This window comes from Hetaerina americana, unplaced genomic scaffold (assembly GCF_022747635.1).
Source record: "Hetaerina americana unplaced genomic scaffold, ioHetAmer1.1.p SCAF_3, whole genome shotgun sequence".
Classification (NCBI taxonomy): domain Eukaryota; kingdom Metazoa; phylum Arthropoda; class Insecta; order Odonata; family Calopterygidae; genus Hetaerina; species Hetaerina americana.
In genome coordinates, this window is record NW_027286874.1 from 101,270,166 (window position 1) to 101,296,808 (window position 26,643).

The 26,643-nt window shown below is 42.1% G+C and overlaps 1 protein-coding gene across 3 annotated transcripts in view; it reads left to right on the forward strand.

The window, feature by feature from the left end:
• The window catches only part of smash (smallish), a 358,678-nt gene that overhangs the window by 300,237 nt on the left and 31,798 nt on the right, over nt 1–26,643 (forward strand). The window contains exons 1-6 of one of the 3 annotated variants that reach the window (XM_071587738.1): nt 14,599–14,992; nt 20,374–20,585; nt 22,308–22,535; nt 22,647–22,798; nt 23,505–23,718; nt 25,425–25,849. In XM_071587738.1, the coding sequence (XP_071443839.1) occupies nt 20,541–20,585; nt 22,308–22,535; nt 22,647–22,798; nt 23,505–23,718; nt 25,425–25,849 (1,064 nt within the window). In that variant the 5' untranslated portion in view covers nt 14,599–14,992; nt 20,374–20,540. The other 2 variants (XM_071587739.1, XM_071587737.1) reach the window with 2 other exon arrangements.

The window sequence follows — 26,643 nt, forward strand, 5'->3', positions numbered from 1 at the left end:
TTCCTTCTCTTCTCTCTCAGTCGAAGGAGGAGAATCGCGGGGATTCGGCAGTCGAGGGGTACCGCAAGGCTCAGTCATTGGTCCCCCTTCCGCTCCTCAAATGGTTACAGCGGTCGGAATAGAACGCCACCCTTCCTTCCCTTCCCCAAAAAACGAACGCCTCCCGTCTTGTCTCCCACCATTCCCTGTCGCCTCATCTCCTCATTTCGTTTCAGAATGGAATCCGGACGCCCACGTGTCCGGCTCTAGAATTCTGCCGGGAAGAGAGATACCCTTGGTTTTTTTCAATTGGGGATGGCGCTGTAATTGCTCTCTTCGTAGTGAGTTAATGGCCCTGTGAGTTGGCCATTTGCTCCGAAATTTGCGGAGGAATTTCGGAAATCTTCTCATCATAGCTTTCCCTCTTCTTTTATTTTGGTTTTTTTGCTTCTTTCCGGACCATCTGCTGGGTGTTCCAAGGACCATGTATTTTGGCCCCATCTAGATCGGCGCAGAGGAGACTATCAAAAAACTTTGCGAATTGAACTTTCCAGGATATCGGACGGATTCGCTTAGTTTTATTTTATTATACTTTTGTGAAGAGCATTTTGTGAAATAGTACACTTCTCAAATTCAGTTGCGTCAAAAGAACAGCGTATAAAATATATTTACCAATGTTATATTTCCTACCTCATTTCTATTCTGCGTTTGCTACTTACATGAGTTTAATGATACTCGCAGCTTGATTCGTGTCACAAATTTATTATGAAATATATTTTAAAGACTTTAAAATAAGAAAACTATTATTACCTAACTTCAATGTTGTGTATTTCTGTGAATTAATTTTATGCAGTGATAAATCAAAGTATATTAAACTACATCGTCGGAAGTGATGGAGTAATTCGGCAACCATTAATTAAATACAGGAAAGATGTCTGCATGACTCTGTGCAAAAAATAACTATAATTTTTTACCTTTTTTCTGCCAAATTGTGTGGTAATATTTAGACACAACGTTAGCATTACTCGCATGTATTTATCTGTTTTTTTATATATCCTTGCACAGAAATGCAGTAGCTAAACGTGGCGACGATGTAATTAAATAATCGGTAAGAAGTAAGTAGGGCATTATTCTCCGTAAAGACCCATAACACGCATCACCGTAGTTCAGTTAGTGACACCCATCACCCTTTCCCCTCGCGCTTCCATTAATTCTTTCGGCTTAATATTTTTCAAGTCTCTTCCGCCTGACTCACTTAAAGTTTCAGATAGCTTCTTCCCCTCGATTTCTTGTTTACTCTCTCCTCTTGGAACTTCTTCGGAATGTTTTTACCCACTCCTTCCATTATCACATCACACGCCACCGACGACCGTTCGCAGCCGTCCTCACACAACCGAAATCCGTCACTTCGCGAGTTGGGCGGGGGGGGGGGGGGCAGAGACGCAAACGAAAACACCCCGGGTGGGAAAAATTAAACGGAATTGAGTGGATGGAAAAAAATGTGTCGTCGGTCGCTTTGTTTGCTGCGTCACTCCCTTCCCATTCAGTATGTCTCGGAGGGAGTCTTCGTCGCTGATCGCGGAGGCGGCGCGACGGTTTGTTTTTGGGAATGCTGAGGGGTGGGCGGAGACGGAGGGAGGTGGTGTTGGTCGGAGAAGCGGTCAAAGTGCGAGTCTCCGGGGCTGTGGGAGAGGAGCGAAGGAAAACAACTCGCCCATCCCATCCCCCTCAACCCGCGCGATCCCTCCCTATGGATGAGGACGTTTAGGGACGGAAGTGGCGTCGTTGCCCGTCGTCTCGCGTCGTCGGAGAGAGGGCATGGGAAGTGAGAAACGTGAGGCAAATGCAATGAGAGAGAGAGAGAGAGAGGAGAAGATGGGAAAGAGGGGGGGAGAGGGTTACGTGGGGAGGGAGCGGTGGGAATGGGGAAGGAAAAATGGCCTTAGCGGAGAGGGGACGGGTCGCGTGGAATGGTGGACGCGGGGAGGGGTGGAGTTCGGGTTGATGGAAGGGCTTCCTTAGCGGCGAGTCTCGAGGACCGTGGGCGGGTGGGTTGCGTTGGATAAAGTGTGTATTTAGGCGGTCAAACCTCCCAGGCCGACGGCGAGTGAGGGAGAGACGGAGGGTAGATGGGGCTCGGACGCGGTACGACGCCACGTTGATGCGCCAAAGGAGTCTCGGGGGAGAAAAGAAGCGGCGCATGTGTGGAGACGGTGCACGAAGAGGGAAGACTCGGGGAGAGTGATGTCGGTTGGGGGAAGGCGGCGGGGTGGGGATGCAAGCGAACGGTTGGGGGGAGTGGGAAAGAGAGTTCCTACGGTGACACCTTTGGCGCCGCGCGGCGTATCGCACCCGGTGTGGGCGGGCGAGGGGGGAGGGCGAGGCGCGGGTGTGGAGGGCAGGGTCGCCGTTGGGGGAACGACTTCCCCCTCCATCTCACCGCCGCGCGTGATTCCCTTTTTTGGTCCCGTTCGAGTGTCATCCAAGCAGGAAGAGAACCTTTCAAAATGTGAGGTGACACACGGGTGTCTGGATGTGATGTTTATTGCTGAAAAAGAGAATCGCGTGGCTGGTGGTGTCGTAGTTTACAGGAGACCTATTTTTCGTAAACTATTCGGCATAGCGTTGGGTGTCTTTTAGAAAAAAAACGCGTAAATCTTCATCTCTTCACGACTTGGGATATTCGTCAAGAATTATGAATGTGACGAAATAATAATTCTGCCTAAATTTATCTTGCACCTTCTCGAATGACGTTCTCAATATTATGAGAGCAGTGTCGGTGTAAATTATTTTCAAAGTGGAATAGTTTTGAAAAACATACAGTCATGCAAGGACGCACCTCTCATAATGAACGCACATTTTAAAATGTTGTGTTCGTTGAAACTTTCAATTTGTGACATCGCTCTGCACGATTATTCTCACCGCTGTCGTCGATTTGCATTTTCTTGCTATTCATTCATTCTTTCAGAAGCGATCATGCGCACATGACAAATCTCCAACATCCTAGTGAGTTATTCGTGACGCTCGAATCTGACATGAGGGACTGCTTTGAGAGGGCTCGCATCCTTTGCGAGTTTGGGTGAGTGGGACGGACAAAATAGTGTGGAAAAACCGAGGATGTCATTACTTAACGCTCCGGAGTTTTGGATGGAGGGGGAGGAGTGGGGTGGAGGCGTAAAAAATTCTCCCTCCAGTGGGGAGGAGTGCGTATGGTGTGGGGAATGAGGCTGAAGGGTGGAGGCTAAGGGAGACAGGAAGGTCGGGGGAGGGAAGTCCTCGACTATTTTCGAGCGTGGAAACATAAAAGGGGTCCTTCATTGCTGATTCCTCTTCCCCTCTCCCTGTTCGCGGGAACTCTCTCTCTCTCTCTCTGCGCCCACCGTGCCAATTCCGTGATGCGAAAACCCTCGTTCCCCCTCGCACCATTTCCTTTACCTTCTCACCCCTCCCAGCCTCCTTCCTCCGTATCTTTTCCTCCCTGCCATTCGCTACCTCCTTTATACCTCCAGAGGAGTCGTTTCCTTGAGTGACCTGGGAGTCGAGGAATGTCGGGCGTCTATTTCTGTGACACTTTGGCATAATGTCGTCGCAATTCTCCCCTTTGATGTGCCCGAGCTGCACGGGCGGAAAGGGGGGGGGGTGCGAAAGGGGGCGCTCCGGTGGAGGTCTCTGCCGCGTGTACTTGAATGTGTGTTCGTGTGGCGGCCAAGAGAGTTCCGCTTCCGAGGTGTGAGTTCTTCTTGGTCGATTCCTCCTCGGAAGGTTTGTTTTGGTTTGAGTTGCATGGGGTCTTCTTCCCCTTTCCAGTCGAAAACCCCCCCGGGGACGGCCCCCTCCCTCTCTCTCCCCACGGCTGCCCTCCCTCGCCAGGGCGCTTATCCCTCGAGTCCCTAAGTTGCGTATCTTGGCTAGAATTTTATTTTCCTTATTATATTTCGTCAGTCACAAACGACCGAGATCTCGTTCGCATTTTTCTTTCTGGGGCGGTTGGGAAGGAGACAGTGGGGGGTGGCGGAACCCCTTGGAGGCTTTCATTGACGAGACGTTCATGATTTTGACATATTTCACTCTTGTTTTCTTGACCCATATCCTTTAATTCACCCCGGAGGTGTGTTGAGTCGGAAATATCTGCAGGGATTTGAAAGAGTGATAGCATTTTTTTTCATTGGGAGAAGAAAAACAGCTGGTTCCCAAGAGAGCAGGAGCACTTAGGAGCGCATAACTCAAAAGAAAAGAACTAAGTAGATAGGGGTCAGCCCACTCCCGTGGACGGTTTATTTGTAATTATTCGTTAGCTTACAGCTGCGCGAATGGGGCCGCTGTCGCGTATTAGATTACTCTTTCAGTAATATCTCCAAACTCTTTTGAGACCATCTGTAATTTTTTTTAAACTCCCAAGTTAAATTAGGAAACGGGGCAGATTTTGGAAGGCCTCATTTTTCTGCGGTGGTCGGATGAAAATTTTCGTACGCATTAGTTGTGCGAATTCGTGCCAGGTTAATCAAGAGTTTCGACGTCGTGCGTTAGGAGTATGTGAAACGTAAATCAATTGGAATGGAAACCAGATTGAAGTTCCCACGACAATTCCGGAGCATGTGGTCCAGTCGAGCAAACAGGTGGTCGTCTTGTACGTATGTGCTCTCATTGGAATGTCCCCTGGCACTCCTTAGAGCGCCTCTCCTTTTGAAGGAAAGCGCCAGCTCTGTCGGGAACCATTCATTCTCCTAGATTCTTCTACTTCCTCGTCGGCGAATAGATCGCGAGCGCTTGTTAATCGTCCGCCTCGGTTATGTGTGTATAAGGACATTCAGGTGGATTTCTCTTTTGATTCTTTCCGAAGGAGGAAGCAATGAAACGGAGGCTACAAAGTGGGAGAGAAAGTGGGGGAACTTAAAGGACTCGAAGCCTTTTCCATCCCTTAGTGGAGTTCCATGTGCCGCCAAGGCTGCTCCTGGGCCCGGTTACCCCTGCGCAACTTGCTGGTGGTCGTTCGCTTGGAGGCGGTAGCGCCACGTGAGAAAGAATTCGAGAGTGAGGAAGTATAAATAATGCCGTGAATAACACATTTGATTCTCGTCGTCGCCTTCTTATGCCCACACTAAGTGAAAGTGCTTGCAAAAGTTGAGAAAGGTAAGGTTTGGCCCAGAGTTCCAATTCCATCGTAATGAGTGGTTCATTTTGTTGTGTGCTAGACAGCGGCATAGAGCAGTGGAGGAAGCCTCTGGCAGTGGGAGCAGTCAGCTAATGACCGGTGGGCCCCGGGTCCAAATCCGGGTAATGACTCTCGGCAGTCCTTGATAACTCCCAAATTGTGCGATTGTCTGATATAATTAATTCCTTCGAATTCCCAAGAGAAGGAGCTGCTTGCTGCCTCCCCCCCCCTTTTGCTCTACTATATTTTGACAATTTCACACTCCTGAGTCCTTTAACCTATGAGGGAGATCTACCCTCATTTATCAAACCCACAAATTCGGGTTGAAGAATTAAGTTTGCGGTTATATTATCAATGTTACTTAGATTGTGAAGCGAACATGTTAAACTAAATCAGTTTTTACGCTCCGTTGAATGCGGCAGAAATAGTTGATCTTAATATTTAAACTCTAGTTAAGTTACCACCGCCTATTGTGCTGAGCTTACTTTTGGTCCTGGACGCTCACTGCCTCACTTATATACATTTCAGCTACCACGGTGGAGCTGTCCATTACGCCACTGAAGTTAAGTTGCGATTAAATAAATGAAAATATTCGGTAATAGTAGATATTCTTGATAAAAAAACGCGTATGCTTCTTAAAGGGCTCTTAGATATTTGATTGTTTCGTTTCAAATTTTACCTTCGTTGGATGAAGCTAATTCTATTTGAGTGTTTAGGTATTTAGTATTTAACTTAAATTGTGCATTATTTAGAGGTTTCATTGTTTGTGTCCTGGTTTAAATAGCTGAGATCAAGGACAAACCAAGTTCCAATTAAGAGACCATGAAGAAAATCCGTCTGAACTCGTAGTTTTCTCTGCAACGAGTTAACGTGGCCACAATATTTCCTTTGAAATTTTTTCCGTCTAGTATGGTTTTTCACGGATTAGCATTGGACACAGGATGTGGAATATGCTGGAATGGCATAACTGCTTCGGCTAGAGACATCGCAGCTCATAAGGGTCGTTGGCTCATACTGCCGAGGAATAATTGATTGCAGAGGACCGAAGCACGACAGAAATTCAGCCCCCACCTGGCAAACAATACGGCATCATGTGTTTCTCCTTAAGTTTGTCTCCGCTTTCGGTTCGCCAAGTCTACTTTTCGCGGATAAACTTAAGTTGCACATAATCTCAAACTCCCAATTATCCTTATTTTCTACCTTGTGATTTATTTTGTTCACTGGTAATGTCAGGATTTCATTTAGGCTGACGTTATGCTCGATTACTCGGCGAAATTTTATTTTTGCCGTTACTCGTATATCCTCGCTCATTCTTTTTGCTGGATTATTCTGAGGACATTTTAATTCAAAGACGTAAAGAATATGAACGATACTGCTGACTGAGATCTCATTTCAATTCCCTTAGAGACATCTAAGGTTATTTATGCTTATTTCTTTCATAACATTACGCCAAAGAAACTTATCAAACAAGGACGTCAGTTGACTCCACGGCTTCATTACGTATATCTGTCCTTTCTTCCCGTTTGTAAAATGATCACTTTTGTAAAATAATGTAGTTGAAGGGAGATCTACATTGACCAATCGTTGTTGTTATGTCTCCAGGAGATGTAGGGATTTTTACGGAAATAAATACGCTGTTGGACAAGGCAATACTAATGCTATGAGTAACTCCCTCCGGGAAGAAATGAAAATATTTCATTACCTCATCTCCGAGATCTAGGAACGTTGAGAGTTACTTTCAGAAGTTGCATGAACTCTTTCATTGATATTTTATTCTGTTTGCGACCGGTCTTCCCGATCTCCGGTTCTCTTTTTATTGAGGCGGATTATGTTTATATTTTGCAGGGTTAAAGGCCCATCGATTAGTGTTATACAGGAACCGTCAATATCACTGAATCGAAAATGCACACGCACTGTCTTGAAAGTAATCAGTTAGGCTCGATTTAAGCAGCAAGTCCTTCCAGCGAGTCAACTCCCACCGCTTTTATTGCGTGTGAATATGCGCTGTACTGACACATTTTAAATATTTAAAGGGTAAAACAAAATACGTAGGCAGCCTGTGTTTACTGCCTTTGGCCGCACCCTTCATTACATCCCGATTGGAATAGGTCGTCCGCCTATAGAGTTGTCGTCACTACTCTTCGGGAACATGTCTTCCGGGTATATTATTATGATGATAGGGGTTCAAGGTAAACAATTCAAATAATATATCGGTACTCATGTTAAAGCGAAAATTAAACAGGTAAAAGGAAAATGGGAAGCAAAGAGTATTGTATAAAATAGTGGGAGCCAAAAACGAATTCATTTCATGTCGTCCCGGGAAAGTAGTGGTCAAACATTGTTATGACCAGCGTAGCTACTTGGCTAGAAAACTTAGGCTGGGATTCCCTTACACAGCGCCGTTTGCAATATAGATTAAACCTATTAAAAAATTTAAAGATGGGTCCTTTTCCGATAAAATCATTAACATAATACGAACCCCAACGTATTACGGTCGGAGGGATCACGAATATAAGATTAGAGAGAGAGACTGCAAGACTCACAGGTTTAAGATGTCATTTTTTCCAAGAACGATGAGAAACCAGAATGATTGTAGTCGAAATGCCCCAGGAGTCAGTTCTACAAAATAAATATTAACCTACAACGTAGGGACTGCTCGTGGTTATATATAAATATAAAATGTTTTTTTGTAGGTTCCCTCCACCTTCCCCCACCCATTTGAAAACACCTAACCCCCTCACCCCTTACCCTTTTTCCCTGGTGCTGCACCCCATGCCACACACCTTTTAGGTGGATCGCAGGGTATTGATGTCGCTGTAGTTTCTTTGTTCTTTCCCTTTTGTTAACGCAAGAAACGCACCGCAATTGAAGGCGCTTCTACTTTTTTGTAATAACATAGCCGTTTTCTTTCGATTTAATGACAATGGTGGCTCCTTTTATGAGGAAGTCAATATTCAGCAAAGCTGTTTTGTCTCGCCTGTTATATCTGCTTTCCTCTCCGCCCCCCCCCCCCTCCCGCGCCCTGCGATTCGCCACTTTCGGCGATAGTGTTCTTCTCGCCCTCCCTCTCTCCAGATCCTCCCTTTCGCCCGCTCGGTAAGGGGTTGGGATCTCCTCCCTCCCTCTTCCCCTCCCCCTTTCTCGTCCCCCCCATCTCCCGAAGGCGCGTGCTTATCTCGCGGACGCCGCCGGCCGCGTCAGCTGACGCTTCGAAATGGACGAGCCGCAGCGGAATTCCCTCGCGAAGGCGGAAAGCAGATTGTCAACCTCTCCAATTTTAAGCTAATGTGGTGTGTGGACACTGATGGTGGCGGTGGGCGATGGTCGGTGGCACCGCGATCACGTTCCGTTCCGGTGGTACCAACATCACTTTAAATGTTGATGCAGTATGTTGTTACGTCGCGCCTTGATGCGTGCGTGGGAGATGCTTGGAGAATGCGTCAGTTGGAAATGGATGACTGCTATTTGCGTAATCGTGATGTGAGACAATTTAGAAACTCTTATCCATGGACATTTTTGAAAAGCTTATGAGTCATAATAGGTGATGCCTAATGTGGAGAGCTGTTAGAGAGGGATTCAGTTCTTTCGAGAGTTTTTCGCAGTTTTTCCGAAGTAGTTTCATCCTCGAAAACGTCTTTCGTAAATGTTTCTCTTTCTCGTAAAACTTTCTCGATTTAATTGCAGATTTGCTGTAATTTTTTTCAGTCTCATATGAATGAATATTGTGCAAATTTGTATTACAGTATGTAAAATTTATTGCCATTGTTTTGCTTTCGTGATTGTTACCTGATTTATAGAAGTCAGCCGTCATCATGCTTGTTCTTTTTTTTCAGCCAAATAATTGCTCTCCTTGAAAATCAAGTTCTGTTCTCAACTTCCCTGAGGTCGTGGTGCAGACTCCTTGGAACAACGCACACGTTCGGAAACTAACGTGGTCACCATTTTGTCAAGGCGGCCGTTTTTCTGTCCCGTTAATGGGAAGCATTGTAGTCTTCAGGGGGTATTTATTTCGAGTTTTCATTTTAGGGCATTTCGGTGACTTTTTTTTCGCCCATCCCATGAAAATTATCGTTTGTCGCGGATCGGCTGTCCTCTCAGGTAATGACCTTTCCGGGACTCTTTTCGGCTATTCCCTTGAACTCCTCCTCCCATGTTTCAATCCTCTCCCGATACAGGACATGTGCTGGATCACTCATCAAAAAAGCGTAAGTCTCCGGCATCGCCGACGCGCTTTTGAAATCGCGACCCCTTGCCCCGCGCGCGCTCCCTGCCGGGCCGTTGTCCCTCCTCTCCCAGGGGAGCGTCTCCTCGGTGGGCAAAAAACAAGTGAGGAACGCCGCCACCAACGTCCGGGCAGGCAACCTCGAGAGCGTTCTTTCCGCGCCGCCGTTGCATTTATGGATGGGTACTAGGAAAAAAAGGATTACAGGGAAACCAGATCGAGCCTCGGTACGTCCCTCCGTGAGATTGAGTCTCGCCCTTCCCTCCCCCGGGTGTGGCGGGGTAGGAAGAGTGGGAGGGGAGGGCAAGTAGCACTGGGTTGGGGGCGGCGAAGAGTGGAGCCATACGGGAGCGAGACAGGAAAAAAAGAGGCGATGTACAATAGCCTCCGACACGCCGCCCGCCGAAGGGAGAAAATCCGTCGTCCATTCGGACTCCCCCGTTCGTATATCTCCCACCCCCTCCCTAACGGAAAACTTTATAAATGCTATATACTACCTTGATCAAAAAGTTCCCGGAATAACCACCGTGTGGCGCTCCCATCGTTCCGATTTGATTTCTGTTTTTTTTGTTAAATTGGTACATCTGTTGTTGATATTCCCTTTAAATCTTAGTGTCATAACTTGACATTTGCAAAAGTTACGTAGCCAAGAGTACATCTATCTCTGTGTGTGTTGGCGATTTTTTACAATTGCAGAAATGGATTTAAATTTCCAACAACGAACTTGTATTAAATTTTGCGTAAAAAACGGATTTAGTGGCGCACGGACGTTGGAAATGTTGGAAAAGTGTTTCGGCAACGATTCTCTAAAAAAAACGGTCGTTTACCAGTGGCACGAGCGGTTCAGAAGTGGTCGTGAGTCAATCGAAGATGATGAACGCAGTGGCAGACCATCGACATCGAAAGTCGGTGAAAAAATTGATAAAGTAAAAGAAATGTTGGTCAATAACCGCAAATTAACCATCAGAGAAATAGCGGAGGACTTGAACATTGCCTATGGATCCGCCCAAGACATTGTGGTTAATGATTTGGGTTTCCGTCGTGTAGCAGCAAAGTTAAAGTGCCAAAAGACCTCAATTTCATGCAAAAAAGAGACCGTGTTGACGTCGCAAAAGACATGATTTGCGAGGCTGAATCCGATCCCACATTCATCAAAAGGATCATTACTGGAGACGAGACGTGGGTTTATGAGTACGACACGCAATCCAGACATCAGGCAAGTGAATGGCGTTCACCAAATGAGCCGAGACCAAAAAAACCACGTCGTTTTCAGTCAAAAAAGAAGGCAATGCTGACGGTTTTCATGGATTACAACGGTGTAGTGCATCATGAATTTTTGCCAGAAGGCCAGACAGTAAACAAAGAGTATTATTTGGGCCTTATGAGACGTTTGCGTGAAGCAATTCGCCGAAAGAGACCAGAAATGTGGGCAGAAAACTCGTGGATTTTGCACCATGATAACGCACCGTCGCACAGTGCTATCATTATTCGTAATTTTTTGACGAAAAATGCAACAAATACCATCCAACAGCCACCGAATTCACCTGATTTGGCTCCCTGTGACTTCTTTCTGTTCAATCGAGTTAAAAAACCATTACGGGGAACGCGTTTTAGCAGCCGAGAGGAAGTAATGGAAAAATCGCAGGAAGCACTGATGGACATACCGAAAACCGAATATAAAAAATGTTTCGAGGATTGGATCAAGCGCTGGCATAAGTGTGTTGCAGTCGATGGGGATTACTTTGAAGGGGACAATATAGATTTAGATGAATAAACTTGTATTTTTAATTTTCTGAATAAATTCCGGGAAATTTTTGATTAAGGTAGTAAATTGGCGGTTTTGTGGTGGGTCAGGCGAGTCTCCATCGGATCTTTCCCCCCCCCCCTTCCTGTAGCTACCGACTGGGAGGGGAAATAAGGTATCCCTCCACCGTTGTGAATGTCGCCTCCTAGAGACGTGTAACATTTCCCCTAATTAACGATAGGAATTCCATTGATTGACTGTCGATGTCGGCCATTAAATAAGTGAAGAACTTTGCGAATGTCTCGAGAATTCATAAAAGAGTCCCGACATATGCAGTAGCCATTTGACCGGAAATCACGTCCGCCGAGGGAAACGAAATCGTACCAAGATTGCTTCAAAATGAGTGAACACTAATGATGCAGAAGAATCTATCCGATCTGTAAAGTTGGTAAACATAGATTATGAATTTTCCTTATTAAATCAGGAATAACGACTCATGGGTTCGTTTGCCTTCCCTGGAGTACGTTTTGGACTAATTATAACGTAATACTAATTCATTCGCGTCACTACGGCAAAAATAACTCGGCACTCACCGTCGCGTTAATGTGTCGTCGTCGGGAGGACGCGAGGAATGTTGCGTCACTAATGACGAGAAGTGATTTTTTTTATATTATTCATGCCGTGGAACCTAAGGCGTCTCTCAGGAAGCATAATAGCGTTGTCAGGGTTGCCAGAAACAAAAAGCTTCCATGTGCCCCGACTTGAGCGCCCTCTTCGTGCTTAAAAATCGCATATTTATCTCATGACTCAATTGGCACGATATTTAAAAATAAGTATGGTTAATATTTCAGTATCTACCCCTGATTGTCAAATTAATCACGTTCGATGGATAAAAAATATTTAAGTGCGTTTCTATAATCCCTGGAACGTCGCAAGTGAACGAATAAGAAAGCACTAATATAAAAACGAAATCTTTACTCCGGTAATACCGTCGCCAGCATAGTCATGATGTCCGCAAACTCCCTTCTTCCGAATGATCAATTCCTTCATGTTTGGTGGTATCGGTTTATCAGCTCGAAGAAAAAAAGTTTAAAATATCCTAATATCCAAATAATCGACTATTCTGGCAAACGTGTGGTCGGTGAACGGTTCGCGGTTCTGGTTTCCCTCGCACCGAAACCAACGCCCAAAATTTTCGTACGATAATTCTCACCAGTCCAAGTACTCAATATTTAACAGTTGGACGAAGTTTCCAATAATATTTCGAATGAAATTTAGTGAATGGACATGCTTGATTAACAACATTGCTAAGCCAAAAGTTTTCTCATGTAAATTTTATTTTTATATCTTCGCACTGAAATTGAATATCTAAAGATATGGATAGTAGATATTATTAACTGGAGAGTATATCTGTTCTACATTCAGTGGTTAAAAAGAATGCCGCCCTCCAAATTCTGTAAGTACTAAATCTTAAAAAATAATATTCAAAACTAAAAATTTAGAGATGCCAGTACAGCATTATCGAAAAATGTAGAAGTATTTAATGTGTCAGAAATTATTTTTATTTGTAATCATCACAGTCTCTCTGTTGCAATAAAACAAAATGGAATACACAAAAATTAATGGAAATATATGTTTAAAATTATTTACGGTTCCATTAAAACCATAGAACTGATTTGATTCCTCAGTAGGTATCATTAGTTTCCCATCACTTTATAATAGTAATTCATAGCAAAAAGTGAATATTGAAACGACATACCTTCTTCTTTTTAACTGAAAACCGGTATTGGTTTTGATTCAGATACTCAAGTTAATGTAAGTGGTCTTTAGTTTTATTTTGGAATTGAAGATCATGAATACTCCTCCATCCGTACTGTTTATTTTTTCTCCTCTTCTCCCCCGACTTCTTTGTCTGATGAGCCGGAAAACTTCCCCTTGGAACGGTGTGGTAGGTCAGGAAGATTTTCGGGTTTACTTAGAGGTGGTTTTGCCCGGAAGTGCAACAGTCACCCAAGGAGCGCGCACCTGCATAAATGTTACAAATGAGTCGGGAAGACAATGTAGAATTTGCCATGGTTGCAAGGCTGGCCTTGACCGTCAGTGGAAAATCATTGCCATGAGGATAAAGCCTGGCATATGTCCATCAGAATGTCTCCTTCACATTTCAATGTACTACCTGTCTATAATATGAATATTTACGAGTACGCCGACCAGCTTTATTGTACCAGACCAGCATATCATTATCATCATTTTACTGTTTTTATGAACACGTCAAGCGCGTGTAAGTGTTCATTTGAAATTTATGATCTCGAAACTTTGGTGTTCGCCAGCACTAAAATATTAGCTTTTAAAGGGAAACTAAATACTCATTCAGTTGATGAATAAATCATTACAAATAATTGTGTAACACTTGGCTGCTTTTACCAAGGGTAATAGTTGTTGAAGCAAACGATTGGCACATTATGTGGATTTCATTATTATCACTGGGCTTTGAATTCATTTTATATATTTTTAAATTTACCGTTTTATTTATTATATGATTTAATTTATTGATTTCTATGACAGCCTGCCGTATTGTGATACTTTGGCGTCGTCGGTGCTTTTCTTCAAGTTCTGCATTTTAATGGCTATTCAGACGCTTACTAATTTCCTTAGTCACTTCCTCAGTCAGTCATCTCATATCATGCTTTTGGTTCATTTAATGTGCCATTCTATAACGTCGGAGTAATTATTATATTTAGCATATTAAATTCTCCGGCCTTAATTATTCCACTGAGCTAAAGCGGTGCTTCTCCGATGCGCGTAAAAGATGAGAGGATAGCTGAATTAGCTTTTGCTCAAACTGACGTGTGATTTGAGCATCCATATTTTTTCCTAGCCCTAATTTTGTCCTTTAAATGTAATGAGAAGCGAAATAATACCCGCGTAATGTTTTCTCTTACGAAATTTATCACTTATTTTAAAGCCATAGTATTATTTGAGACCGCATGGTGTCCTTGCCTATTGTGGTTCCTGGGGCAAAACACGCGTAAAAATCCTTCGGCGAGTAATGTCGGCCCTGACTGGCAATTGGATTTACTGCTCTTGGTTGTATATTTCATGCCACCCATGTCCTATTTACAAAGGCAGGTTACATGCTTCTTCCGCGAAGACCCCAAAATAGACTTCTCTAGCCGCACTCGTTTGATTTCAACTATTTCCGTGGCTGCCAGCTAATGTACATTACTGTGCACAAAAGCAGTTTGCATTGAGTCTCGACCATGGTTGGAATATACCCTTGCAACACTCCCTTTAGCCCGAGTCCAAGAGGGGCGTGCGACTCATCACATCGAAGCATTCCCCAGCCTTGCGAGGAACCGCATGGGGGAAGAGGGGGAGTAAGTGTTCCAAACCCCCCCCTTTCTTTAGGGTCCGTGGGGTGTCCTCCCCCCCCTACTTCTCTCCCCGCCGATTCTCGTAGTCCCTCCTCTTCTTATTCGCCCTCCCGACGCCCACCACCGTACCACAAGCGCGCGCGACTGAGTCTGCCCGCAGATTCGCCGGCTGTGCTGAAGGTGGCGCGTGCCTTCTCTCGCTCCCTCCTCCACAGCTCGCGCGCCCTCCCTCTCTACTCGGCAGTTGTTGGCGGGCAGTCTCCGCGAGAGCACGGCCTCCCTCCTTGAGCGTCGTGGACGGCCGGTTACGAGTTTCGCGTTCAGTTCGAGGGAAACGGTACATCGAGTTTGTCGGACGGAAGTGGAGGGAGGTTGAAGAAGGGGTCGCCGCCGTGTTGGGGGCCACGAATACCGTGTCGCGCGGCCTGCGGGGGAAATTCTCCCCGAGCCTGCAGATAGATTCTTCTGGAGGAGGAGGGACGCGCGGGGTCGTCTCGTTCTCCCGCGGTCGACAAAAAGAGGTGAAGATCCCGCGTTTCTCCCACGTCCCACCCGTTCTCGCCTTACGCTCGGTTTCGACTCCGCCGGAGGAACCACGGTGGGAAGATCGAGTGTGAGAGATACATTAATATTCAGACAATCCGGAGAGTGCTAACTTGAGGCGTTCGTTACCTCATAGTGTCAACCCTCCATCCATCCTTGTTAACAGTTATTACCCGCTACGGATCCCTTGTAGAGAGAGGGAGAGAGAGAGAATGATGCGGGGTTCTAGTTTCCCAAAGCCGGTAATCGCGCGACCCGCTTACACGTGAGTGTTTGTGTGTGTGTGTGTGTCTGCGCGCGCGCGTTCCTGCGAAAGCGTGTGGATATATATCTTTTATGTTTTTCGTTACGATCGATTGTGTTGTATGCGTGTGAGTGGGTGTGTGCATTTTGTGTTTCCGTCCGTCCGCGTGAGGAATCGCCAGCGGAGTCTCGATCGTTTTGTTTTTGTTATCGATTGGCTGGATTCCGGTTGTGAGGCAGAAATGGGATGACTGCCGTGCGCGCTCGCTTTCTCTCCGTCTCTCTCCCCGTTTGGCTCATTCCCTCTCTCACTCTTTCTCTTCCGCGTTCCTCAAGGATTGTGATTGCCAGACGGAGGCTATGCACGCAGATTTGCATTCATAACCCTCAAGGGTTTCCCCCGGTGGCTGGAGTGAATGCACTCAGGTGCATAAAATGACGAGTGGTGCAGGAAACATTCCCCGCTTGCAATTTATCCCAAAATCCAGTGCGAGTGGTGTGTATTCAGTCTCGTTTCATGCTAATGTTGTACGTATACCCTTATGCTCTCGTTTGTAGGACGTCGATGTGCGTTGCGCTTGAAGTCGTCGTAACATCCGCGTGCTAGTGAGAAACAATTGAATTTGCGATGGCAATGATTGAAAATTCCCCTAATTTTCTTATCCAATGTATTTACTTTCATTTTATTTCGTTAATTGATCAGATTTTTCGTCCGTGATAGATTTTCCTGCAGCAGAGCTGCCATAGTTGGTTTAATTGTGTTGATATACTGGTATTGTTATATTTCGTACCTTTTTAGAATTTTTTCTTGCTATTAATATTTGGAATTGAATATAATTAAGGCATTGTCCCCACGATTTGATTGCAAATTTGTTGTTAACGTCGTTTCTATAAGTATTTTAGTTTTCTGTGATGGGGTTACGGCTTAATCTCCCTCTTTAATTTCAATTATAAGCTGGTTTCTTAGGCTGAGGATTACCACCTTTTCCGATGCCACTTCCGAATCCTTACTGAAATCAGTACTGTTTCCCTTTCCGAAGAATGGTTTGTGTAGAATGCTATTTTTTCAACAGTAAAATTCAAATTTGCGCCAAAATGACCAAATAATAGTACTTTTCCCCTTGATAAAAATGTCACAAAGTTGTATCAGTTGTAGGATCAATCCAAATACACCGTTTTGCATGTCACCCTCCCTTTAACTTCGGCGGCCCTAGTCAACTCCTCATTGGCTCATCTCGTTAACCGACCCTGGCTGAGTTGCAATGAAACATTCCAACGCATGTTTCAAATGTGGTTTTCGGCGTATTGTTATAATATTGTTTCGTCTAATACGTTGTGTCTGCGCTTATTTTAAGATATAAATTATACCTTGCTTGATTTTCCATTGTTAGATACTCGCCTATTCTTGTACCTGGAATCCCAATAGTTCTTTTTTGTCATTCCCACTCTGTGCTTGGGCTGCTTTGAACCAGGACCTTACCCTTACGTTATTTCTGGCCCTAGTACACTTGAAGAGGTGCTGACGAGCCCATTACCTCTTTGATCTTCTAGTAACTCCCTAGTAATGTTCCTGTGGTGTGTTTTAATGTTTTCGTTGCATAGACGGAATGAGAGGCTCGCTACTTCCAGCAATAGCGTAAAATAACAAATTTTTCTATCCGCCCAAGGATATTTTCGATTACCCTGCTGTGTATTGTCCGCGACTTGAGTTTTGAAATGCTTAATGTGGGAACAAAACTCGTAAAGTAGAAGTCCAATAATGTAGATGGTATGCTGCCAGAAGCTGCGTTGAAATTTTGGTTCGGATTTAAAATATGATAATATTTCCAGTTTCAGAGATGAATAAAGTCCTAATTCCTATTGGGAGATATTCACGCCTTCGAGGAAGTGGAATAGGCCAGCGAAAACGGCCCCGAAAGGCTGATATTTGGCGAGAGATTTTCTCGAAGAGGCAGGGGGATTTCGTCCTGGTTCCACACTTATGTTATTATGTTGAGAGTAAGTTAGCAGACAACACGGCGGAGGCTCATGCGCATTCATTATTAACAAGTAGCGAAGTACTTATAATCTTTTTATCCCTCCCATTGAAATTTATGGGAAAGATTAAGTACAAGGACAAATCCTTGTACGTCATTTATAAGCGGTTGATCCATCTTTTGCCCCCACTGGCCATAGTCCACTAAGGTGAATCATACTGACGGGGTGACTTTGCATAGCATAAGATATGTTGTCTTGATTTTCTGTGGTACGTAACATATCGGGTGGCTGAAACGTGCATTTCCTGCTCCTTCCCGTGAAGCTGGTCTTAGAGTGTCGAATTACTTCTGTAGTATATATCTTTGTTTCAAAGTGGGAAATGAGTCATTCTTATTTAATTCTTTGCAATTGAAAACATTTCTTGGTACGTTTACGAGGCCCTTTATTGGGAGTTGCTAGATATTTCTTTTCCGCTCTAGTCCCACGCCAAATTCCGTATGGATACGTCATAAGTTTTCCCGAAGATGAAATGAGTAAGTGGGTTCGGAGGAAGAGCGCCTTTAGGTTGAGGACTGGCCGAGTCGTTTGCCCCTCGAGACTAAACGGCTGAAGGTGAAGGAGGGTCAGTGCGCAGAGACGCGTCACCAGCGGGGGTCCGGAGCCAGCGGGCTAAACTCGGCGTCAACAATGCACTCTAACCGTTGGTCGACTTCTCTCTCTTCAACTGTTGGTCCTGCCAACGAACGTTATATCTTTTCGTTGGAATGTCCTCAGTAGAGAGGAATAAGCCTTCCTTTTAACCTTGGGGTTCCCTCGTGACCCTTTTCGCCGGTGGACACGAATACCCACAGAGTCCGCGGCCGCCTCTCTGCGGGCGACCGCGTTTACTGAGCAAGCGGTCGATCCGGGTGTATACATCTACATCTACATAATACCCCGCAAGCCGCCGCAAGGGCGTGTGGCGGGGGGTGTTAGGTCACCAACCTATCCCTCTCGTATACGTATACGTCTCCTCTCGACGTATACTCTCTCCGTCCTCTTCCCAATCGGATGCCCCTCTCACTTAGTTGAGTCACGCCTTCTTAAAATGTCATCGGAAGGTTAGAGAGAGAGGGAGGAGGAAATTTTCCCGCGACCTTGCAAGCCCACCTGATCTGGCGGCTTTAACACACCGCGCTCGCGCGCGCACGGATGTCAGCGCGCGCGGCTTTGTTTATCTTGCCGTGCCGAACAATTTTAATCCAGCCGACTTTTATCTTTAATGCCGCCGACGAATCCTTGGATCTTGAACGTGTAATGAATCTTATTCCAGAAAACGTGAATTTTTCTTAGACAGGCAAACTTACATACTCTAGCACTAGCTGCCCGTCTTTCGTGTGTTTATATATTTATACGCGTATAATCCATAGTGCGTTTAAGTTGCATATAAAATCGTGAATGTATTCATTGTTTTACGGCCAGAGGTCTAGGAAAACGCAGAATATTATTTCATATGCACTACTGTTATAACCTGTGGGAACAATCTGCATAACTTGTGCAACATTCTTCCATGCACAACGAAAAATGAAAAAAATAATTCAAGGCGGTGGCTGGGTGAAGCTTTTTGCGCTGAGGCAACCTTACGTTGCCGTAACTAACCGTTTCCTTGATTTTGAGAGTGGAATGATAGTCATTGGTGCTCAATAGCTAGGTTGGCATGACAGAAAAGTCTGTTTTTTAATTGAATAAGAAAACATAAATATCAAAGTGGGTGAAATAGTCATTATTTTACTCAATCAGTTTCGCAGCCACATCAGGGCGGATGCAAGACCCACTTCTTATTCCAAATGACAATGCACATGAACAAAAAAGACAAAAATATTATTTTATTCTCTGTAATCTGGTCTAAAAATAAACTGGGGAGAGTTTATACTCTTGAAATGAAAATCCACAATCGCTTCCACACAGTTTTTTTCTTGCCGTAATCTTTCTGCTTTTCACATTAAAAATATTAGTTTAGGAAAATGCGACAATTTCAGAGTGCAAGAATCATTCGCCTTGACCGGAATTGGAACCCGGATCCCTCGATGTCCGGCCGAGTGCTTTAGCCAGTTAAGCTATCGAGACGTCCTCTTAAACTCTCCGGGAGGGATCCGGGTTCGAATCCCGGTCAAGGCGAATGATTTTTTGCACTCTGAAATTGTTGCATTGAAGGGAAAATTAGCGAATGACTCCGTTAAAAGTTAATGCTGCGGCATCTCCCGCAGTTTCTTGGAATTTTGGTAAACTTGGCAATTCGGTCTAAGTGTAATGAAGTTTGGCTATATGGGTAAAATATTTTGATTTCCTGCCACTTTAATAATAATTGCCTGAATAATCATTACTAAATTGGAGAGATTTTGTGTAGCATGAGGTCACATCTCCTCCAAGTTGCAACTAAATATTCATAGAAGTATTTTGAAATATAATAATTCCAACAATGGCAGGAGTTGAGGGTCAAGGAAAATGTTACTATAAGACCCAAAACAGTATTGATACTGATAATAACCAGAATTGAGGCCGTAGATCTGTATCCCAATAATCCCAGGATCCTTATCTTGGCCAGGCTCTTGTTTGACATACAGGGCTATTTTGATATGATTAAATGTATATTTTAAAGAAATGCTGGGATTGCTTGTCTAAATTGGTCTTTCTTGTAAATGAAACGTCTTGAGTAATAGAATTTAGATGGCTGAAAATTTTAATAAAATCACCATCGATGACAAATAAACCTTGATCATAACAGATTTCACATTTGACTTAATTTTGTTCGCGTTGCCATAGAGGGAAGGGGATTTTTTCTTGTCCTTATAAACATAGTCACATTGACTTCCCTCACCTTTCCTCCATGAAAACTCAGGAAGTAAAGTGTGATGCTAATTTTATGGCTGATGCCAAGGTACACAGGGGCTGAACCTAAAGATCTAAATGGATGAATAGTGTAATAAAGATTCCTGTTTTCCAAAGGCTACAGGCTACTTAAATAGCAGTGTGTTTCTAATGTGTTTTCACTTCTACTCTTTTTTTAGAAGTGTATACTTGGTATATTTTAACAGCTTGATTTCTGCAGCTAAAAACTTCCTCCTTCCATGCTAATATTAAATTTTTACTTTCTTTACAGTATTCAAGACTGCATAGGGACTGTTTCATTCATCTTTCAAGAAGACCCCAATCAAGTTCTCTTCACGCCATGAGAGGCTGCCTCTCAACTGGTACTGCCCTCGGATGACCTGAGTCTTCTTTAAGGGAAGCATCTTAGTGGAATTTAATTATCGTTAAATTTCAGAGATGCCTGTGACTGCAAAAGAAAATATGGATCCACCTCACAGAAAGGTTGGATATTTTTTACTTTATTTTATTAGATATTCACTGCTTGTGTGAGAATATTAAGTTTTTTCTGGACATTTTCTTAAAGATGATTGTGTAATTGAAATATTAATTAGGTGTATCAAACTGCCAACAAGTCGGTTGGTGGATTCAATGGCTTGAGGCTCTACTTTGTGAGAATTCATGATCATTCATTAGTTTATTTATTCAGTGAAGTTAATTGGTAATGGTAAAGGCACACTGTCGCTGGGGTCCCAAATATTTTTGTAAGGTTACTTCCAATGATGGAAAAGATGTTTTCAAAAGGGATGCAAAGTGAATGTGATAAATTATCTCATTTTTAAGTATGAACATCAGGAATTGTTAAAACTGTGGCAGTCTAAACACACAATTGTAAAGGGTTATCCACAGATTAAGTCCTTGAACTGCAAGCTACCTCATTGCCTGTTTGATTTAGTCGATTATTGATTATTTCTGTAATCTTTCCCATTCTCATCATTAGTTTCATTGGGCATGTAATCCTTCAAAGCATCTATTTCAAGTGAATTTCTTTATCTTTTTAGTATGTTCGACTCTTTGTACTTCCTCGATATTGTTCTAAAATTTTCACAATTAGCTGATCTCTTGTAGGCTGCTTCTAGAAGAAATTCTTTAACTTTTCTTTGAGTGTAAATTTAAGAAGTTCATTTACTTTTCTTTGTGCGTAAATTTCAAGGATTAAAATTAGTTATCTGTTACGGTATTCCTTGGGTCGTGTTTTAGTAACTCTGATGTGCCTCCATTAATTCCCAGTGCCTTGCTTATTCTTATATCTTTCACTGTAGCATTATACTTATATCTTTTATTCGATCTTTTTTTGCCTTTTAACTGATATTTTTCAAAATATGCTGTTTTCATTATGCTGTCATTTATCATTCATTATCACTTTTATGTGTTTTTACAACTCATTTCCTTCTTTCCTTTACTGGATTAAATATTTCCTAGTTCCATGGGTTCTGCTTTCCCAGCTCCTTTTTCCCCATTTCATTCTCCATAACTTCATCAAGGTTGAAGTTTCAAGGATGTTCTATTTCCATAAGTTTTCCATTTGCCATCTTCCTTGCTGTTCCCAGAGTCAGTAAATTTTAACTTGGCATTTTTTCATGTTGGCATCTAAACCCAGGTAGTTTTTGCTGTTTCATTTTAAAATTGATATTTCATCAGAATATAATAATTGCATTTATCTTCTTTGCCTGAGGTTTCCATCAATGTTATTTACATACACAGAGTGCCCACGTTGGGTGCGGAAATTAGCAGTCTCTGCTCTCTTTCATGCCATCAACCCATTCCTTGTATCCTTACTTGTATTTAACCATCCTTGATATTCAAATGATGGATGAGTGGTAAACTCGATGGTTTCAGGCTTTACTTTGTGGAAATCCATTCTAATAAATCAAACGAGAGATGGTGCTTTTTTCCACACTTTATTTTACAAGTCGACCGGTTTCATCGCATAGGCGAAGGCCTGATGATGTTGCCTATGCGACGAAACCGGTCGACTTGTAAAATAAAGTGTGGAAAAAAGTACCATCTCTCGTTTGATTTATTAGATGGATGAGTGGGGCTGTAGTCTACTGTATAGCATGATATGGCTTTATTTTTACTGCAGAAAAAATGGAAGTGAGTGTATTACTTAGGCAATTTTAATGAACGCATATGTATATATTAATGAAATCCTTTTTTTTTCAGGATTCCACTGGTGGTGGTGGTGGTGGACTTGAGTTTGTTACCACACGCTTTCCAACTGCTGCAACAGCACCCCGTGTTTCAGTAAATCCACTGCAATTTGTCAAAGTGGCCCCCCCAAAGCTGTTTGTTCCTCCAGCTGGAGGTTTACCATCAGCTGCAGAGAGGGAGAAGGAAGAAAAGGAGAGGCGAAGAAAGCTGAGCCAAGCGGCCGAGGAAGATTGGCAAGCCGTAAGAATTCTATTCAACTATCATGTTTAATGGAAAAAAAATGTCGTGAATTTAACCCCTTAACTTTTTCCTGATGATGACACTCATATCCTGCTTTCTATATTGGTTTAGAATTTGGATAACTGGAAGAGTAGCCGCCTCAAGCGTGTTGAGCATATAGTGGAGAGAGTGGAGGAAGTTCGTAGGGTGGAGCAGGAAGACTCAGTATGGTCTGTCACAGGCAGGAGGAAGAGCAAGACCTTCAACGAGATGATGGAAGAGAGGTAGGTGTACAAGTATTTTAGTTTAATAAAGGTAATTGCAATATTTTCACTATTTTTCTAATTGAAGTTACTTCAAGAAAAATATATTTTGTCAGGTGACTAGAACTCTGTTCCTCATTTAAAAAAATTCCATTTTAGATAGCAATGTCTCAGGGACTGTGATGACTTAATAGAAATAAGTTGACAGCCTTTAAAAGATACTCCCTAATTGGGTCATCCTATTTCTGTCTTGTACATTATCTTGTAATTTTCACTTGTAAAAAGATTAATACTTAACAAGGTCATAAATCACCCATGTTATATGTACGTACGTATATGACTTCAATTTCTCAGTTGCTAGTTGTCAATAGAAAATAGACAACTTTATTCAATGATCATGGACGATACTAGTCCCATAGCAAGTTTATTGGAATTTTAGCAATTATTTTAATTTAAATAAAGAGTTTAATTGGCAAAATATTTCATTAATTACAAATTAAGTTGCATTTTATGAAGAAGCAAAATTATATATATGTATATGTATGTATGTATATATATATACATATATATATATATATATATATATATATATATATATATATATATATATATATATATATATATATATATATATATATATATATATGCATAATTTTTCCTTATTTGTTATTGCATAGTGTATGAAATTTTGACTTAACCCTTTTTGAAACATAATTGAATCCCTCAGGAGCACTCGGGGTGTACGCAAGACAAGCTTGGGTCTTCTGGGGCTTTCATATCCCGCTAACGATGATGATGGGGAGGATGTTCTCACGTTTGGCACATCAGGGGGAGATGCTGGTAGTGCCAGTTCGAAAGAGCAGCAAGACTGGGGGACTGGAAGTGATCGTGGAACCAGTGCCACTTCCAGTCTTAGTGGACTCGACAGTGGAGGTCAAGTGGTAGGTACAATGTATACCACTGAAGGGTATACATGTGCTATGGGTGTTTACATTTTCTCTGTATGCCTAGGCTGTTGTTTTTGTTATTAATTCAAATGAAAATATCACCCATTGGCTAGAACATTAGATACATTCAAGACTCAGGAAATGGTCTTTAATTTCCTCAAGTAATGCTGTGGATCACTTGGTATTATTTTCCATTTTTGTATTCAAAGGAAATTTCCATTAGTTTTATTTGATTCCTATTGTTTCAATTACATCATTCAATTCATAGAATCTATTTCATCACAGGATCCAATTCACAAATAAAGTGGCAAGAATCAAGTAAATGTTTAGTAAAAGTTAATGACAGATTTCAATGCTCAACTTTATGAGTCCAAACCAATTGCATAAATATATGTATAGATATCTGGGCCAATGGCATGATCTGAAAGTTACTCGAGTAGCAGAAAAACACAGCATTGAATGTAACTAGTTTTATTGTGGGGAATAATTGAAATGTGACAACAAAACTGCTTTTGAAAGAACAGAGTGCTTATGGCTGAATTGTTTGAGCTATGCATGACTTATTGATCCCATTCCTGGCGAAGGACACAATTATTTTTCATTCCAAAATACTATTGGAAATATTTTGGGATTTGCCTTTATTCAGACAGATATAGTAGTTTTTTGATAAAACTTTCTTACTACGGGAAAGCTAAAATGCCATGATGTTCTTATAAAATAGTTAAGATATAGCCAGTAAATTCCAAATTCAGCATTCACTATTCAGCATATTCTTGTGTGATTTTATTAAAATATATCATTTATTTTACTTTTTCTTATCTTTTTTAATTCACCATTCAGTTGAGAATGTTTGTTTAAATAGGAGTACGCATATAATTGATTTCATAGTTATATTATAAATTAAGATTTCTAACATAACTGAAGAACAATTGAGAGTTGAAGTAATTGAGTGAAAAATTAAAACTGATCCAAGATAGAATCAAAATGACTTTGCAGTTAAAAATAGATATCCTTCGAATTAATAGACTGCATTAATGGAAGTATGTGTTTTATTATTACTTCAAAATTATTTTTACCAAGACCCACTTTAATATTACTGTAATTATTTGCCTGAAAAGTATATATTGGAATTAATTAAATAAAATATACATTTGGTTGAAATTAAAGATATAATTTTGTAAGATCTCCTGCAGGATTAAAAAATTAAAGAGTAATTACCATATTTTCTCATCAATAATGCTTGAGTTATCTACACAAAAATGTTCAGATGATCACAAAAATGATGATGCACTTTATGTAATGAAAATTGAAAAAATACAAACTTAGACTTATTTTTACACACATGCATCCGATATAGATGTATTTTTACACACACTTTATGTACAATTTTTACGCACGTATAGATGTGCGGCATCCATACACGTTCAAGATAACTCTGAGGCTCTGGGTGTGGGGTATCAATACAAATTCATGACTACAAAGTTCTGGGTGTGCATCATACATAAGGTGGGGGTTATCGATGGGAAAATACGGTATGTATTTTCATAGGCATCTTGGGGCATTTTTTTGCAATTAGAGATTTAATCACTCTGATGTGTGTGTGTGTTTATAAGATGTTTACAAACGTTGAATGATTAAAAAAATGCTAAAAGTTTAGAGTTCACATTATTATTTTTGTCCTTTTATGCATCCCTTTGCAGAGCGAAGCTGAAACAGAGAAAGAAGCACCAGCTGTTAAAGAAAATGGTACAAAAGCAGAGGACAACAACAACAACAACAATGACAGGAGTAATAATGGTAATGAAGGTGACAACGGGAACCATGGAGAGGGCCCGGAGGAGGAAATCTACACGTATGAGAGAGCCATTCAGGAATATGTGAATTACACAGAGAGGAGAAACAGTGGTGGTGTGGCTGTAATGGAGAGAAAGAATGGGGAGGTGACAGCCACGCTCCCGGATGTGAGGAATGGGGTTACCGATGGCCCATCATCCCCAAAGAAGCAGAGTAATGGACCATCTACGTTTGAGTCCGTGAAAAACTCTGTACAGTCTTGGACTGTAGATGAGGAGGCTGAGGATGGATCTGGAGAAACTGAAGAGGAGGCAGAGGAGGAAGTATTGAGGTGTGCCATTATTTCAGTTCCCCTCAATGAGTCCTGGGGGAAAATTCCCCCTTGTTCAATAAGAACATGATTTAGCATGTATTTTCATGATTAGAAATAATAACTTAAATGTTAGGCAATGACACTAAAAGTTGCTGCTTTTAAAACTAGGGAGGAACATCTAAATTCGGATGTTAGTTTAAATTTTAATGATGGTTAGTGTGCAATATCATTTGTGAATTTTTTGGCTAATATTTCATCGGTATGAAGGTTTTTTGACTAAAATCCAAGCTCCTCAAATTTTGAAATTACATGCAGTGGGATAGAATTCATGTAAACTATCAGTGCATCCTCCATATTCAAATATAATTCCTGGATTATTTGCCCAGAGCTCTATCATATTTAAATCCCCTTTTTTTTGCAAATGAGTAGCAATTGGAAAATAGTTTATGTAATTATTAGGTATTCAATATTTATGGCCCTTTTTAATCTTTTCCTCATTAGGGTTAAGAATTTTAGCAAATTCTGAACCCTAATGGAGCACCAATACCATAACACTGTTTGATTTGACTGTTCAGTCACATTGAGGGTTACATATAATATTTCAACATTTTCGATATTTCGACAATTTAAACAGGTATCTAGGGGCAGGAATTGTGTCAGCATCGCCCCTATGAGTTGCCATACATATTGGAACTAGTCACAAGGACCGTGAATGTATTCAAAATGTGATATAAATATAGTGAATATTCTTGTACGTATTGGTACAGCGGTTTCAATATAACACATTCTGCCTTAGCGTTGTTTGTATGTAC